This window comes from Nyctereutes procyonoides, unplaced genomic scaffold (genome assembly GCF_905146905.1).
Source record: "Nyctereutes procyonoides isolate TBG_1078 unplaced genomic scaffold, NYPRO_anot_genome, whole genome shotgun sequence".
NCBI lineage: Eukaryota > Metazoa > Chordata > Mammalia > Carnivora > Canidae > Nyctereutes > Nyctereutes procyonoides.
Genome location: NW_026575047.1, coordinates 59,658,541 through 59,677,891, shown reverse-complemented (window position 1 = coordinate 59,677,891; position 19,351 = coordinate 59,658,541). Strand labels below are relative to the sequence as shown.

The following is a 19,351-nucleotide window of genomic DNA, read 5'->3' as shown; positions in this document are numbered from 1 at the left end:
CACCCAGAATAACAGATAAGCACAAACTTTGGATCATTCCCACTTATCCCAGGCAAGTGATGCTAGAATGTTCTTTGACTTGCCTGCTCAGTCCATTTCCAATTCTGGAACTGCCCATGAAAATACCCATTTTCTATGATTAACATGGCTGCACAGAAGTTATGTAGTGTTTCCCCTCACAAGAGGTGAGATGCCCATGCCCTTTTCTTCCTAATTCACCATCACAGACTCATCTGGCAAATTGGCCTTCCTTGGAGGTGGGAAGAGGAAGATGAATTGGCTTGTGGCCAGTTGAGCCACAAGCTTAGGCAGTAGGTGAGGAAGGAGGACAGATGTTCAGGAGATGGCCCACATGATCTGTGAGCAGGGTGCTGGGGGCTGCAGCCAGAGCCAGTGTAAACTGGAGGAATATGCTTGTGGTTTTTATGGCAGCATCTCTAACTGCATGACCAGAGAAATCCAGAGAGAAAAATCTATATATACCTATACACACATCTGTCTCTCTGTCTCTATAACTATACCTGTATCATCTATCTCTAACTCTGTCTCTATCTCTATCCATGTGCATACCCATAAGTATCTGTCTCTGTCTCTCCCTATATCCATATTTATACCCATATCTATACTTCTATCTAATTCTAGATAGACACAGATGTAGACAGACAGATGTGCTAGTGGGACTACGTTTAAGAAAGGACATGGCACAGTTGTTAGTTCACGTGGTGGAGTACGATTCATATAGGGGCCTGATTGGTGGGGCAGGATTACTCAGTGCCCTTCTGTACAGGTTTTCTGGGACTGTGCTCCCTTCCCTAACTCCACACAGCTGTGGCCTCAGAGCCCAGCAGCCTCTGGAGACCTTGCCCTATCTTGCCCCTGTGGCTCAGATGCACTGCAACGAGGTCTGCATCTCTGAGGTTAATGAAGGTACTATAGAGCCCTCTGGCACCTCCCCTTAGCCATGAACAGCTTTTGAGTTTCCAATGGATGTCATTTTGGTGATTAGGGCATTGCCAAGTGCCTTTTAGGGTCTCTCTGAACATGAAAGGATACAGTAAGAACCTTTAGTGGGAGTCATGTTATTGTAAGAACATGTTAACCTCAGTGCCACCATGAGCAGGGATTTGTGTAATAGAATAGTTGAATTAAAAGGATATGAGCATGTAGCACCTGTGGAAATGCATGGCCAGATCCTTGGAAGTCATATATTATTTCCTCAGTGATTGGCCAAGATCTCACCTACTGCTTGTGGTGAGGCTGGGAGCACTTTCTGCATCATGTTGAGAAGCTATTTAGCCAGGTGTTTTATATATATAAAGATTTTATTCACTTATTTGAGAAGCAGAGGGAGAGAGAATGGGTAGGGAGAAGGAGCAGAGGGAAAGGGAGAAGCAGACTCTCCTCTGAACAGGGAGCCACATGGGACTTGATCCCAGGATCCTGAGCTGAAGATAGTTGCTTAACAGAGTGACCCACCCAGGCACTCCTATACTATATTTTAAATTTATTGTGTTTATTTTTTAATACAGGTTTTGAATGCTGTAATCCCAAATCTATACAGTCTTCCTTGTAATGAATTACCTTATCATCTTCCTTCAAGTTCAAGAAGTTATATTTTTAATCTTCAGGAGAAATTTGTAGTAATTCAAGTTATGTAGGATGATGGACGTATTGCAGGAAATAGAAGATAGTACCCAGTAAATGAGTTGCATTTTCCTCTCTCACAGCACAGGATATCAGACAAGATTCTGCTCACCAAATGCCTGATGGTGTTGGGATTTGTTATCTTCATGTTCTTTCTCAATTCATTTGTCCCTGGTGTTCATCTTGATCTTGGTGAGTCTAATTTTTTGTTACCGTATGTTGATAGGTTTTGCAATTGCTGTCATAGTCTGGAAGGTAAGATTTCAAAGTTTGTTCCTAGAAATGGGTGAGGAGGGCTGATGTGGAGTATGGCTAGCCTTTGATGAAAGAAGGAAACTTTTATCCACTACCTCTCTTTTTATTTTCCGGAATAGAGAGAGAGAGAGAGAGAGAGAGAGAGAGAGAGAGATGCATCTCCAGCCCCTAGTGTCTCAGTGCAGGGGTTCTCAGCCCCTTCATGGTTTAACACTACAGGAAATATGAAGTAGAGTAGGTATTATCATCTCTTTCATACTTGATAACCAGATCTTTAAACTGTTGCTTGAGAAGCACCCCCAGAAGAGACAAGAGGTCCTATCAGCAAGGCCACAGTACTGCAGTTTGTGCAACTTGAGGTTTAGATGAAGGACTGAGCAAACCAGAGGAGTGCAAGAGGTCTGTCCCCCATGGTGCATCTGTTTTCCCCATAGCGCAGAACCCCTTCTCCATCCTCTCCCTAGGTTTCTCTTCTGTTGCTTCCTCAGTGCTATGGCTCTCACTTTCTGTTTTCTCAATCCCTGTGTTGAGGTTGCAGGGCCTGTCCCCACCTGAGATATGCTTATCTCGCAGATTGAGCTCACCAGATGTCTTCTTGACCCTGACATTTCTCCACTCTTCATCAGTATTTTACACATTCTTTAGGTTTTTCTTACTGATTTGCAGTTATCTATATTGGTGCTATTACAACAAAACAAAATCCAAATCATTCCCAAAATGCACCTCACATGTATGTACAGGTTTATATGAGAAAGGTAAATTTGAAGTCCTATCAAGGAGTATTTTCTTTATAGCCAAAAGATTTATGGTTTTCCCTCAAAAGGAAGCTCTGTTAAGATATGTTAACTATCTTTTTTTTTAAGATTTTATTTATTTATTCATGAGAGACACAGGCAGAGGGAGAAGTAGGCTCCCTGTGGGAGCCTGATGTGGGACTCAATCCTAGGGCCCCGGGGTCATGAGGCAGATGCTCAACCATGGAGCCACCCAGGTTCCCCTGTTAACTATCTTTTTATAAAAATTTGATGTACTACAACATTTGAAGAAGATAACTTCTATAGAAAGCAAAGCCTCTTCACTTTGTAAAATAGATGGATAATGTGAGCAAGCTTCAGTTATTCACAACCACATCATTGCTCCTTTGGATCTAGGCTACTATTAGGTATATTAGATTGTAGATTAATTTCCCTTTTCTGTCATATGTAGAAAGACACATTGCTAATGTCTTATACATAGTACACGATATACATGCTTTTGACTGGGTGTCCAGCTTTATATCATGTGTTCACAACCTCTCAGAATTTATTTCCTTAAATAATCTCAAATCCAATTTGCCAGGCAGCCTGAGCTGAGTTCTAAGATGAAAAGTATTCTTTATCCACACCTGAGAGCCAATCCACATAGAATCCTGATGTATTAAAGAAGAATGCCAAAGAATGCCATTGTAAAAGCTACAATGCTTTTACATTTTACATTTTAAAAATGTCATGAGTTTTAATTAAATTTGGTGTATTACATCTAGAAATTATTGTACAATGTAATTATTTTGAATAACACTGCAGACATAATGTAATTTTAGCATTATAAACCTTTAAGAGATGTCACCACTGGTAATTAAGCAAATACAATAAAATACAATAAAACTGGTGTTTGTGGGCAGAAGGGTTCCATTAGATAATTCTTTTGGGTATTTTCAGAATATTTTGTTTCTAATTTTATTTGGGATCACACTTTAAAAGAACATAGCGTGTATTTTAAAGACTAAAAGATATGGGAGTTTGCACGCAATTTTGTCAGCATTTGGCAGCAATCCCTGTATAAATAACAATACTTTAAAAATTTAAAGTCACATCTTTATATGGACTTTTAAAATCTTGATTACTGCAAAACTTTTTATTTTAGCCTGAGAACGCTTTTTACTAAGATGTTGCACCTCTCTTTGCATGGTTGTTAAATCTGTGATCCAGGGGCTTCTTAAATAAGAAGCTTTTAAATCTCATATTTTCAGTTAGGGTTGGTGAAGAAATGATTTTATCTGGGGATCCTGGAATACATAACCCATATATTTTCATTCATCATGATGAAAGAGTTGAATTGACGAGGAGAAAAGTTCAATTAGCACATATTTTAAGTGGAGCATAGTTTCCTTATAGTTATAGTAACCCTGCTAATGGGAATAGGAGCAAAACTGATGCAAGATTTTCCCAGTGCTACAGTCAGTAGATGTAACTTTGGTGATTTGCTGTTTTGAATGTGATGTGCTGTTTAAGTTGAGCATAATGACTATATGCTGTCATATAACATCATGAAACACATGACATTATATAAAACAGCATGATATATGATAAAGTGGTGTCATATAACACTGTGTACAATGTGACATCACATAATTACCATATGGTGTCATATAACATCAGATTATGCCATGTAACAAAACATAGCATCATAACACATTCCTTCATTTAAACATCATAACCTAAACACAACATTAATTCTCATTCTCCTTCTCTTTCTTATTTTTTGTTACCATAGAGAAAAATGGACTTTTCCTTTTGGTACAAAATTTTATGAATTTTAACAAAGATACAGATTTGTGTAACCATCACTACAATTGGAATACAGAACAGGTTCATCACCCCCAAAAACTTCAGTGTTACCCATTTATAGTTGCCCCCTGCCTTAATCCCAGCACATCCTGATATGTTCTCTGTCACTATAGTTTTGTCTTTTAGAGGAGGTCTAATACATAAAATCAGATTTTTTGCAATTTTTGGAATTGGGATTGGCTTCTCTCACACAGCATAAAACCTTTCAAATTCATCTAAGTTGCTTTGTATATCAATAGTTCATTCTTTTTGTTGCTGAGTAGTCTTCCATGGTATGGATACATTTTGTTTATCCCATCACCCATTGAAAGACATTTGAATTGTTTCCAGTTTTTGGTGATTGTGAGAAGACCTAGTCTAATTATTTGTGTACATGGTTTTGCATGAACTTAAGTTTTCACTTCTATTGGGTAATTACCTACGTGTGGGTAGGTATCATGTGCTAGGTGTATCTTTAGCTTTAAAAGAAACTGCTGCACCATTTTCCAGACTGGCTATAGCAGCTTGTGCTCCCATAGCAATGCTTGGGAGCTCCAACTACTCCACATGTTTGCCAGCATTGGACATGGTTAGATACCTACCTGGAATTCCAAGCACCTTCTACATGCCTTAGATCTAGAACTCACATGTTATTCTAATGGTTTGTTTGTGTCTCTGTCTTTAAGTATCCTCCTTTGCCACAGGTAGACTCCAGGGCATGGTCCATGTCTGCTAAACTTTTCTCTCTTCAGTGCCTTGTGTAACTGCTTACAGTTAATAGATACAAGATACAGGGTACAGAATGCATGAACAAACTTCTTATTGCTTCTTATAGATTCTAACTTAATTATGAGAATTTTAGACATGGCTGACTCAGCATGGGTACTTTAGAGAGCAAAGCCTGGGCAAAGGCTTGTGTGTGGGTCTTTCATTGGGAAGTATAATTCCAGGGAAGAGAAGTGAAAGATAGGGAGGCAGAGTAGTGCTAGTGAAATGTGATAACCACTACACTGTGGAAACATGGAAGTGGAATAGTGAAAAGAGAAAGCCAAAATAAGGCTACATCATCCTCTGGCCACTGATGTGGGCCACTGGTAACTCTATCCCATGGGGTTGTCTGAGAATAAGTATGGAATATGTCTCAGGTCTGTCCTGGAGTTGCATGGAGAGGGGGAGCATTTACCTATTGGCTCGTTCCTCACTATGGAATGCAAACTTGCACATATATATATATAGCTTTAACTTTTTGAGGAACCAATAGACTGTTCTCCCAGCACCTTTAATTTTGTATTCCTGAGATCATTGGATGAGGGTTCCAATTTCTCCACATCCTCACCAACACTTGTTATTGTCTATCTTTTTGATTATATCTATTCTTCAGGGTGTGAAGTAGTGCCTAATTATGTTAATGAGATGGTTAATGGCTAATGTTGTTGAGCATCTTTTCATGTGCTTGTGGCCATTTGTGTATCTTCTCTGGAGAAATGTCTTAAAATACTTTACCCATTTTTAAACTGGCTTGTCTTTTGGTTGTTGTTGAATTATAAAGTTCTTCAGATAGTCTGGACCCTAGTCACTCATCAGATATATGATTAGTAAACATTTTCTTTTATTCTGTGGATTTTCTTTTTGCTTTCTTGATGGTTTCCTTTGAAGCACAAAAGTTTTTATTTTGACGAAGTCCAATTTATCTATTTCTTTCTTTTGTTACTTGTGCTTTTAGGGTTATATCTAACAAACCATTGCTTAATCCAACATCATAAAGTTATGTACTTCTGCTTTCTTCTAGAGTTTTATAATTTTGGATCTTCCATTTAGGTTACGATCCATTATTTTTATATATGGTGTGAGGGAGGGATCTTTTTTTAAAAAAAAAACTTTATCCAACAGTTTTATTAAAGAATAATTGATACATTGCTGTATAAGTTTAAGGCATACAGAATGATAGTTTGATTTATGTGTATTGTGAAAAGATTACTACAGTATGTCCTGCTAAAATTTATTTTCTCATGTAGGTACAATAAAAACAAAAGAAAGAAGAAAAAAATAAAGGAAGAAAATTTCTCCTGTGATGAGAACTCTTAGAATTTGCTTTCTACAATTTTTGTATATCCCATACAGCAGTGTAGCTATAGCTTCATGTTGTACATTATATCCTGTACTTATTTATCTTATAATGAATAATTCAATCTCTTTAATCAAATAGATATATTCAGATGTTTTATTTCTTCTTCAGCCAGTTTCAGTAATTTGTGTCTTTCTAGAAATTTGTCCACTCTATCTAGGTTATCTAATTAAAATTTTTTTCCATAACATTACAGGCATACCTCAGAGATATTGTGGGTTTAGTTCCAAACCACTGCAATAAAGCAAATATCACAATAAAGTAAGGTAAATGAATTTTTTTGGTTTCCCAGTGTGTATAAAATTATGTTTACACTGTGGTCTATTAAGTGTGCAATAGCACTATGTCTAAAAAAAAGTGTACATACTTTAATTTAAAAATATTGCTAAAAATGTCAACCATCATTTGACCTTTTCATGGGTCATGATCACTGGTCACAGATTATTATAACAAATATAATAATAATTTTTTTAAATAATAATTTAAACACTTGAAATATTGTGAAAATTACATTAAGTGACACAGGGACATGAAGTGAGCAAGTAATGTTGGAAAAAATGGTGCTGTTAGACTTGCTGGATGCAGGTTGCCACATAACTTCAATTTCTAAAAAACAGTGTCTGCAAAATGCAATCAAGTGAAGTGCAATAAAATGAGGTTTGCCTGTATGTTATAATCTTTTTAAACTCATTTAAGTTCTCTGGTAATGTCCCTACTTTTCTTGCTCAGTCTGCTAAATGCTTGTCAATTTTGTTGCTCTTTTGGTTGCTGACTATCTCTATTATCTTTTGATTCTTTGTTTCATTTACTATCATTTTCGTCTTTGTTTCCTTCCTTCTGCTTGCTTTAGGCTTAGTTTGCTCTTCCCCCCACCCCCCACTCTTAAAATGGAAGATTAGATTATCCACCTGAGATCTTTCTTCTTTTTGAATGAAGGTGTTTACAGCTATAAGTTTCCTTCTTAGTGCTACTGTGATGCATCCAAAATTTTTGTTTTGTGTTTTCATTTCCATTCATTTCAAGTATTGTCTAATTTTATTATGATTTCTTCTTTGACCCATCGATTTAAAGAGTGTGTTGTTTACATGAGGAAGATTAATCCCCATGTGGTTTGGCTTAAAAATCAGAAGGGCTAAATTCTGTGAGTTTATAAAACCAGTGGTACTTGGAGCCTGGAGCTTTAAAAGTTTGCTGAGTCATCACAGGGTAAGCTGGAGGGTGAGAGATAGCTGGGTTTCTTCCTTAAAGAGACAGTAGCCTATGTGGAGAGGCAACATGAAAATGATACTTTATACAATGCTGGGGGAAAACAGGAGACCTGTTCATACTAATTTTGGAGTATGTTGGGGGACTTCTTTGAAAGCAAGGGAACTGGCAAGCACTATTTTCCTCCCCCAGTCTGTAGTATAAATGCAGAGCCACCCTGTGACAGCCCCAGGTGCACAGATACTTGCTAACTAACCCTCTAGCAGCGTACCACATGCATGAGTTCTCCTGAGGACTAACTTACTCCAAGCCTACTAGTCTTGGCCCTGGGTTCAGGGCAAATTTTGTTAAAGCTGCACATGCTCCACAATCAGACTTGGTACATAGCTTCTCCAGGGTACCATGTACATCCTCAGTGGTGTCCAGTCAAATGCCCCTACCACTACCCTACACTGCACCTAGTCATGCACCTCCAGCTGCCCTTACATGCCACACTCAGCCATGTGCCCCCAGCCACTGAATCATGACATCCTAGGCACCCTTGCATGGAGCACCCAGCTGTGTACCCCTAGCAACATAGCACACAGTGATCAATCACACACGCCAGCCACATTTGCATGCATGCTGCACTCAGCAGCCAGGTACATAGCTGCCACCACCCATCCACCACACTGCGCACCCAATTGCACACAGCCAGTCACCCTCAAGTGCTAGGCCCAGCTGTGCCCAGCCTCGTGCCTCTGGCAGCCTGGCATGAAGCCCTGCTTTCATAGTGCTTCGAGGGATACAGGGTAGGAGTAGTGGACTAGTGAATACTTTGCTATACTTCTGCCCTGTTACCAAGTTCTCTGACAGGCACACCTCCTCAGAGCTGGCCTGCCAGGTGGTATCACTAATACCACAGAAAACAAGCAGAGCTCACAAGTCAGAGAGTCGGTGCAGATGACCACACTGAAAGTAAAAGTGACTCTAGGCACAACAGCACAGGGTAAGTAACACACATAGGATTCTCTCCTTAAGTGTCAGGTCCTGGTGAACAGGGAACATACCACTTTAGGGACCCCAGGACCTCTTCTTCATAAAGTACTATTTTCAAGAGCAGGAGACACAGCTGGCTTTCTTAGCACACAGCAGACACAGAGTTACACAAAATGAGACAGAGAAATTTATCCCAAATGAAAGAATAGGACAAGGCCTTGGGCAAAAATCTAAGTGAAACAGATCTACATAACATGCATGAGAGAATTTAAAGCAATAATAATATACTCCCTGGACTTGAGAAAAAAGTGGAAGACATCAGTGAGACTCTTTTAACACAGAGATAAGGAATAACATAGAGATAAAAGGCACGATAATCAAAATAAGAATTTGATGGAAAAACAGCAGGCTGGAAGAAGTAGAGGAACAAATTAGTTACCTAGAAGACAAAGTAATGGAAAGTAATCAAGCTGAACAAAAGGGAGATATAAGAATTATGCAAAATATGGGATCCCTGGGTGGCTCAGCTGTTTAGCGCCTGCCGTTGGCCCAGGGCATGATCCTGGAGTCCTGGGATCAAGTCCATCAGGCTCCCTGCATGGACCCTGCGACTGCCTCTGCCTGCGTCTCTGCCTCTCCTTTCTCTGTGTCTCTCATGAATAAATAAATAAAATCTTAAAAAAAAGAATTATGCAAAATAAGAATAGACTTAGAGAACTCAGTGACTTCATCGAATGCAATAACATTTGTATAATAGATTCCCAGAAGAAGAAGAGAGAGAAAAGTGGGCAGAAAATGTATTTGAAGAAATAATAGCCGAAAACCTCCCTAATCTGGGGAAGGAAACAGATATCCAGATCCAGGAGCACAGAGAACTCCCAACGAAATCACAGCAAAACATACCGTAATTAAATAGGCAAAATATAATGATAAAGAAAACTTAAAAGCAGTGAGACAAAAGAAGTCACTAACTTACAAGGGAAACTGTAGAAGGGTAGCAGGAGATTTTTAACAGAAACATTGCAAGCCAGAAGGGAGTAGCATGATATATTCAAAGTGCTGAATAGGAAAAGGCTGCAGTAATTAATACTCAATCCAGCAAAGCTATCACTGGGAATAATAGAATGGTCTCCAGATAAACAAGAGCTACAGGAGTTCATGACCACTAAACCAGCCGTGCAAGAAATATTAAAGGGGACTCTTTGAGTGGAAAGGAGAGAACACAAGTAGCAATATAAAGATAGGAGACACAAAAGCAGTAAAAAAGTGAATATTTCTATTAAAAAATCAGCCAAGGAACTCATAAATTGAAAGGATGTAAAATATGATGACATATACCTAAAATGTGGGGAAGAGAGGAGTAAACAATGAATTCAAGCTTAAAACGACCATCAACTTAATATAGACTGCTATTTGTAAAAGAGGTTAATATACAATCCTAATGGTAACCACAAATCAAAAACCACTAATAAATATGAAAAGAATAAAGAGAAAGAAACCCAAATATATCACTAAAGAAAATCAGTAAACCATGAGAAAGGGAAAGACAATAAAGAATAAGAAAATCTTTCAGAAATAACCACAAAACAAATAATAAAATGGCACTAAATACATTTCTATCAGTAATTATTCTGAGTGTAAGTGGACTAAATGCTCAATCAAAAGACATAGGGTGAGAGAATAGATAAATAAGAGCCATCTACATGCTGTCTACAAGAGACCCATTTGAAACCTAAAGACACCTGCAGATTGAGAGTAAGAGGATGGAAACTTATATTGTGCAAAAGAAATGTCAAAAGAAAGCTCAATAGCAATACATATATTAGGCAAAGTAGACTTTATATTTTTAAAAATATTTTATTTATTTTTTCATGAGAGACACACGGATAGAGGCAGAGACATAGGCAGAGGGAGAAGCAGGCTCCCTCTAGGGAGCCTGATGCAGGACTCGGAATCATGACCTGAGCCAAAGGCAGATGCTCAACCACTGAGCCACCCAGGCATCTGTAGAGTAGACTTTAAAACAAAAACTGTAATGAGACAAAGAAGAACACTATGTAATAATAAAGGGGGCAATCCAACAAGAAGATATAACAATTGTAAATATTTATGCACCCAAATACATAAAACATTTAATAACAAACATAAAGAAGCGAATTGATAATAATACAATAGTAGTAGTAACCCACTTACATCAGTGGGAAGATCATCTAAAGAGAAAATCAACAAGGAAAAATGGCTTTAAATGACACACTTGACCAGATGGATTTAACAGACATTTAGAATATTCCATCCTAAAACAGTAGAATACACATTCCTTTCAAGGATACATGGAATATTTTCCAGAACAGATCACATATTAGCCCACAAAATAAACCTCAACAAATTCAAGAAAATAAAAATCACGCCATGTGTCTTTTCTGACCATAATGCTATGAAACTAGAAGTCAACCAAGAGAAAAAAACCTGGAAAGACCACAAATACATAGGCATTAAATAGCATACTGCTAAACAATGAATAGGTCAACCAGGAAATCAAACAAGAAATAAAACAGTACATAGAAGCAAATGGAAATGAAAACACAACAGTCCAAAACTTCTGGGATGCAGTGAAAGTGGTTCTAAGAGGAAACTTTACAGCAATACTGGTCCACCTCAATAAGCAAGAAAAATATCAAACAACCTACCCTTGCACCTAAAGGAGTAGAGAAAGAACAACAAAACCTAAAGTCAGGAGAAGGAAGGAAATAACAAAGATTAGAGCAGAAAGAAATAATATAGAAACCAAAAAGTCAAAGAGAACAGATCAATGAAATGAGGAGCTGATTCTTTGAAAAATCAACAAAAATTATATACTTCTAGCCAGACTTACCAAGAAAAAAAATAGGAAGGACTCAAATAAAATCACAAACAAGAGAGGAAAAATATCAACCAACACCACAGAAATACAAATAATCCTAAGAGAATATTATAAAAACTACATACCAACAAATTAGACTACCTTGAAGAAATGGATAAATTCCTAGAAACATGCAAACTACTAAAACTGAAACAGGAAGAAATAGAAAATAGTCAGTAATAGAAAAACAAACTTCCAACAAACAAAAGTCCAGGGCCAGATGGCTTTACATGTGAATTCTACCAAATATTTAAAGAAGAGTTAATACCTATTCTTCTTAAACTATTCCAAAAAATAGAAAAGAAAGGAAAACTTCCAAATTCATTCTATGAGGCCAGCATTATGTTGACACCAAAACCGGATAAAGACACGACGAAAAAAGAGAACTACAGGCCAATATCCATGAGAACATAGATGCAAAAACTCTTAACAAAATACTAGCAAACCAAATTCAACAATACATTAATAAAAAATCTTTCACCAGAATCAAGTGAGATTCATTCTGAGTTGCAAGGGAAGTTGAATATTTGCAAATCAATCAATGTGATACATCTTGTCAATAAGAGAAAGGATAAGAACTATATGATCATTCCAATAGATGCAGAAAAAGTATTTGACAAAGTACAAACATCCATTCATGATAAAAAAAAAAAACCCTCAACAAAGTAGAGTTAGAGGAAACATACCCCAGCATAATGAAGGCCATATATGAAACACCCACAGCTAACATCATCCTTCATGGAGGAAAACTGAGAGCTTTTCCTTAATGATCAGGAACAACACAAGGATGTCCATTTTCACCAGTTTAATTCAACATAGTATTATGAGTCCTAACTACAGCAGACTAAATAAATAAATAAATAAATAGGCATCCAAGTTAGTAAGGAAAAGTAAGACTATCACTATGTGCAGATGACATCATACTATATATATAAAAAAACACCAAAATAATACTAGAACTTATAAACAAATTCAGTAAAATTGAATGATACAAAGTCAGTGTACAGAAATCTGTTGCACTTTTTTATACAAATGACGCAGCAGAAAGAGAAATCAAGGAATGAATACCATTTATAATTGCACCAAAAACTATAAGACACCTAAGAATAAACCTAAAGGTGAAAGACCTGTACTCTGAAAACTATGACATTGATGAGAGAAATTGAAAAGGATACTAATGGAATGATATTTCATGCTCATGACTGGAAAAACAAACATTGTTGCATTTTCTATACTACCCAAGGCAATCTACACATTTAATGCAATCCTTACCAAAATACCAGCAGCATTTTTCAAAGAACTAGAACAAAGAATCCTGAAATTTGTATGGAACCACAAAAGATACCAAAATAGCCAAAATAACCTTGAAAAAGAAAAGCAAAGCTGGAGGTATCACAATTCCAGATTTCAAGTTACATTACAAAGCTATAGTAATTGAAACAGTATGGTACTGGCACAAAGATAGACACATAGATCATCAGAACAGAATAGAAAACCCAGAGATAGACCCACAATTATATGGTCAATTAATCTTCAAGAAAGCAGAAAGAATATCCAATGGGAAAAATACAGTTTCTTCAACAAATGGTTTGGTAAAACTGGACAGCAATATGCAGAAGAATGTAACTGGCCCCTTTCTTACACCATCCCCCCAAAGAAATTCACCATGGATTAAAGACCTAACTAAATGTGAGACCTGAAGCCATCAAAATCCTATAGGCAGTAACTTCTTTGGCATTGGTCATAGAAACTTCTTTTTAGATATGCCTCCTGAGGCGAGGGAAACAAAAAAAAAAATTCAGGCTACTTCAAAATAAAAAGCCTCTGCACTGCAAAGGAAACAATCAACAAAACTAAAAGACAACCCATGGGATGGAAAAAGATATTTGCAAATGACACATCTGATAAAGGGTTAGTATCCAAAATCTATAAAGAACTATACAACTTAATATCCCCAAATAAATAATCCAAATAAAATATGGGCAGAAGACATGAACAGACATTATTTCAAAGACCTGTGGATGGTCAACAAACACATGAAAAGATGCACGTCATCACTTACCATCAGGGAAATGCAAAGCAAAATTACAATGAGATATCACCTCACGCCTATTAGAATGGCAAAATCAACAACACAAGAAACCACAGGTTTTGGCGAGGATATGAAGAAAAAACTTCTTACACTGTTGGTGGGAATGCAAACTGGTGCAGCCACTCTGGAAACCATATGGAGATTCCTCAGAAAGTAAAAAATAGAACTGCCTCATGATCCAGCAATTGCAATCCTGGGTATTTAACCAAAGAATACAAGAAAAATAATCCATAGGATACATTCACCCCTATGTTTACAGCATCATCATTTATGATAGCCAGGGTATGGAAGCAGCCCAAGTGTCCATCAATTGATGAATGTATAAAAAAGTGGCATATATGGTATATCATTCGATAGGAAAAGGATGAAATCTTGCCTTTTGCCACAACATGGTTGGAGCTGGAGTGTACAGCTTTTACCAGGATTCTCATTGTTCTTGCTTTTATTTATTTTTTTGGAGGAGTAGACTTTGGTGGTTCTTACCCCTATTTTTGAGGTATTTGTTATTTTCACTGCCATCATTCAATGGTTAAGTTTTTAAGTGGCTGTAATTGTAGATATTTATTATGTCATCATCAACAAAGACTACTTCCTTTCCTGAGGGTTGTGATTTTTGTCTTTTAATCATTGATGACCAGCAATATCTCTCTTTGGTGAGAGATGCTGCTGAGAACCTTGATTATCTGGTGGAGATTGGGCTTCCAGATAAGTTGGTAAGAAAAAAGTCAAGAGGAGAAGAGAACTTTAAGAATGTAATAATACATGGGTTCCCAGCCTGGTTCCTCCTTTCAGTGGAGATGGGAGGCTAGTCCAGGTGGGGAAGCCACGGGGATTAGAGAGACAGGAGCCCTGCTGAGGCTGAGTATGCAACATTTTCCAGTCCTATGGGTGGCTTTCCAGGGATTTCAGGGGACCCTCCTGACCACTCTGTCTTTAAAATCATCCCATGCCTGTTCCTGATAGCTGGATCCCAAAGTAATTGCCATATTGAAATGTTCTTCTTACTAAGTCACATGTGACACTGTTTTGTCATTTATTTGGCAATTCTAATTTTGGTTTACAGTAATTACAACCTTCTTATTTTGCTATAAAAGTAATCTGCTACAAACCAAAAAAAAAAAAAAAAACAGACTCTAAACTATATAGAACAAACAGATGGTTACCAGAGGGGTGGTGGGAGGGAGGATTAGTACAGTAGGTGAAGGAGATTAAGAGTACACTTATATTTATGAGAACTGGGTAATATATGGAATTGTTGAATCACTGTATTGTATATCTAGAATTAATATAACACTGTATATTAACTATACTGGAATTAAAACTAAAAAAAGTAATTTGCTACTGACTTTGGAGCAGCTTTACTGATTTGAATGAACTACAGTTTTCAGCACAGTGCAAACATTGCAAAATACTGGATGAAGAAGGCTAGTTCTTCTCCTTTATTGGCTTAAAGCCACAAGAATGATTGGAGCATAGTAAAGCATTTCACAAGGCTTGTGTTTTGGTTCTGATTCTCCAAACATGAATATTTACTATTATTGTTTGTGATCTTCCCCTTCTGTTAGCTCTAGTGTATCTTGAATGATGCAGCCAATATCCTCCATTGACAATGAACAGGTCAAATGATTGGAGTAGAGCAATTTAATGACTATTCATTCCTTTATTTTTTTCTTTCCAATTGGGTCACATAGGTTTATGCCTAACAATAAAGCCAGTGAGGTTTTTAAAAGACTGAGTAATTTGACAAAGAACCACAGCACACCTTTTTTAATTATTGGAGTTCGATTTGCCAACATATAGTATAACACTCATGCTCATCCCATCAAGTGCCCCCGTAAGTGCTGGTCACCCAGTCCCCCAATCCCCCACCCATCTCCCCTTCCACAACCCTTTGTTTGTTTCCCAGAGTTAGGAGTCTCTCATGTTTTGTTACCCTCTCTAATTTTTCCCACTCATTTTTCCCTCCTTTCCCTTATAATCCCTTTCACTATTTCTTATATTCCCTGCATAAGTGAAACTATATGATGATTGTCCTCTGATTGACTTATTTCACTCAGCATAATACCCTCCAGTTCCATCCATGTTGAAGCAATTGGTGAGTATTCATCATTTCTGAGGGCTGAGTAGTATTCTATTGTATATATAGACCACATCTTCTTTATCCATTTATCTGTCGATAGACACTGAGGCTCCTTCCACAGTTTGGCTATTGTGGACATTGCTGCTATAAACATCAGGGTGCAGGTGTCTCGATCTTTCACTGTATCTGTGTCTTTGGGGCAAATCCCCAGGAGTGCAATTGCTGGTTCATAGGATAGCTCTATTTTTTTAACTCTTTGAGGAACCTCCGCACAATTTTCCAGAGTGGCTGCACCAGTTCACATTCCCACCAACAGTGCAAGAGGGTCACCCTTTCTCCACATCCTTTCCAACATTTGTTGTTTCCTGTCTTGTTCATTTTTACTGTTCTCACTGGTCTGAGGTGGTATCTCATTGTGGTTTTAATTTGTATTTCCCTGATGGCAAGTGATACGGAGCATTTTCTCATCTGCATGTTGGCCATGTCTATGTCTTCCTCTGTGAGATTTCTGTTCATGTCTTTTGCCCATTTCATGATTGGATTGTTTGTTTCTTTGCTGTTGAGTTTAGTAAGTTCTTTATAGATCTTGGACACTAGCCCTTTATCTGATATGTCATTTGCAAATATCTTCTCCCATTCTATAGGTGCCTTTTAGTTTGGTTGACTGTTTCTTTTGCTGTGCAGAAGCTTTTTATCTTGATGAAGTCCCAATAATTCATTTTTGCTTTTGTTTCCCTTGCCTTCATGGATGTATCTTGCAAGAAGTTGCTGTGGCCAAGTTCAAAAAGGGTGTTGCCTGTGTTCTCCTCTAGGATTTTGATGGATTCTTGTCTCACATTTAGATCCTTCATCCATTTTGAGTTTATCTTTATGTCTGGTGTAAGAGAATGGTCCAGTTTCATTCCTTTGCACGTGGCTGTCCAATTTTCCCAGCACCATTTCTTGAAGAGATTGTCCTTTTTCCAGTGGATAGTCTTTCCTGCTTTGTCAAATATTAGTTGACCATAGAGTTGAGAGGCCATTTATGGAATCTCTATTCTGTTCCATTGATCTATGTGTCTGTTTTTGTGCCAGTACCATACTGTCTTGATGATCACAGCTTTGTAGTACAACCTGAAATTTGGCATTGTGATGCCCCCGGCTGTGGTTTTCCTTTTCAATATTCCCCTGGCTATTCGGGGTCTTTTCTGATTCCACACAAATCTTAAGATAATTTGTTCCAATTCTCTGAAGAAAGTCCATGGTATTTTGATAGGGATTGCATTAAACGTGTAAATTGCCCTGGGTAACATTGACATTTTCACAATATTAATTCTGCCAATCCATGAGCATGGAATATTTTTCCATCTCTTTGTGTCTTCCTCAATTTCTTTCAGAAATGTTCTATAGTTTTTAGGGTATAGATCTTTTACTTCTTTGGTTAGGTTTATTCCTAGGTATCTTATGCTTTTGGGTGCAATTGTAAATGGGATTGACTCCTTAATTTCTCTTTCTTCAGTCTCATTGTTAGTGTATAGAAATGCCATCGATTTCTGGGCATTGATTTTGTATCCTGCCACGCTACCAAATTGCTGTATGAGTTCTAGCAATCTTGGGGTGGAGGCTTTTTGGTTTTCTATGTAGAGTATCATGTCATCGGCGAAGAGGGAGAGTTTGACTTCTTCTTTGCCAATTTGAATGCCTTTAATGTCTTTTTGTTGTCTGATTGCTGAGGCTAGGACTTCCAATACTATGTTGAATAGCAGTGGTGAGAGTGGACATCCCTGTCTTGTTCCTGATCTTAGGGGAAAGGCTCCCAATGCTTCCCCATTGAGAACGATATTTGCTGTGGGCTTTTCATATATGGCTTTTAAGATGTCGAGGAAAGTTCCCTCTATCCCTACACTCTGAAGAGTTTTGATCAGGAATGGATGCTGTATTTTGTCAAATGCTTTTTCTGCATCTAATGAGAGGATCATATGTTTCTTGGTTTTTCTCTTGCTGATATGATGAATCACATTGATTGTTTTACGAGTGTTGAACCAGCCTTGTGTCCCGGGGATAAATCCTACTTGGTCATGGTGAATAATTTTCTTAATGTACTGTTGGATCCTATTGGCTAGTATCTTGTTGAGAATTTTTGCATCCATTTTCATCAGGGATATTGGTCTGTAATTCTCCTTTTTGGTGGGGTCTTTGACTGGTTTTGGAATTAAGGTGATGCTGGCCTCATAGAACGAACTTGGAAGTACTCCATCTCTTTCTGTCTTTCCAAACAGCTTTAGTAGAATAGGTATGGTTTCTTCTTTAAACGTTTGATAGAAATCCCCTGGGAAGCCATCTGGCCCTGGACTCTTGTGTCTTTGGAGGTTTTTGATGACTTCTTCAATTTCCTCCCTGGTTATTGGCCTGTTCAGGTTTTCTATTTCTTCCTGTTCCAGTTTTGGTAGTTTGTGGCTTTCCAGGAATGCGTCCATTTCTTCTAGATTGCCTAATTTATTGGCGTATAGCTGTTCATAATATGTTTTTAAAATCGTTTGTATTTCCTTGGTGTTGTTAGTGATCTCTCCTTTCTCATTCATGATTTTATTAATTTGAGCCTTCTCTCTCTTCTTTTTAATAAGGTTGGCTAATGGTTTATCTATCTTATTAATTTTTTCAAAGAACCAACTCCTGGTTCTATTGATCTGTTCCACAGTTCTTCTGGTCTCAATTTCATTGAGTTCTGCTCGAATTTTAATTAACTCTCTTCTTCTGCTGGGCATCGGGTCGATTTGCTGCTTCTTCTCTAGCTCCTTTATGTGTAAGGTTAGCTTTTGTATTTGAGTTCTTTCCAGTTTTTGAATGGATGCTTGTATTGCGATGTATTTCCCCCTCAGGACTGCTTTTGCTGCATCCCAAAGATTTTGAACGGTTGTATCTTCATTCTCATTAGTTTCCATGAATCTTTTTAATTCTTCCTTAATTTCCTGGTTGACCCTTTTATCTTTTAGCAGGATGGTCCTTAACCTCCACGTGTTTGATGTCCTTCCAAACTTCTTCTTGTGATTGAGTTCTAATTTCAAGGCGTTATGGTCTGAGAATATGCAGGGGACGATCCCAGTCTTTTGGTATCGGTTCAGACCCGCTTTGTGACCCAGTATGTGGTCTATTCTGGAGAAAGTTTCATGTGCACTTGAGAAGAATGTGTATTCAGTTGAGTTTGGATGTAAAGTTCTGTAAATATCTGTGAAATCCATCTGGTCCAGTGTATCATTTAAAGCTCTCGTTTCTTTGGAGATGTTGTGCTTAGAAGACCTATCGAGGGTAGAAAGAGCTAGATTGAAGTCACCAAGTATAAGTGTATTATTATCTAAATATTTCTTCACTTTGTTTATTAATTGGTTTAAGTATTTGGCAGCTCCCACATTCGGGGCATATATATTGAGGATTGTTAAGTCCTCTTGTTGGATAGATCCTTCAAGTATGATATAGTGTCCCTGTTCATCTCTCACTACAGTCTTCGGGG

General features: G+C 37.7%; 1 protein-coding gene across 5 annotated transcripts in view; it reads left to right on the top strand.

Annotated features, from left to right (window-relative positions):
- Positions 1-19,351, top strand: part of OCA2 (OCA2 melanosomal transmembrane protein) — a 389,085-nt gene that overhangs the window by 162,157 nt on the left and 207,577 nt on the right. For all 5 annotated transcript variants that reach the window (XM_055326878.1, XM_055326881.1, XM_055326880.1 and 2 more), the window contains one exon: positions 1,728-1,836. In XM_055326878.1, the coding sequence (XP_055182853.1) occupies positions 1,728-1,836 (109 nt within the window). The remainder of the gene's footprint in view (positions 1-1,727; positions 1,837-19,351) is intronic.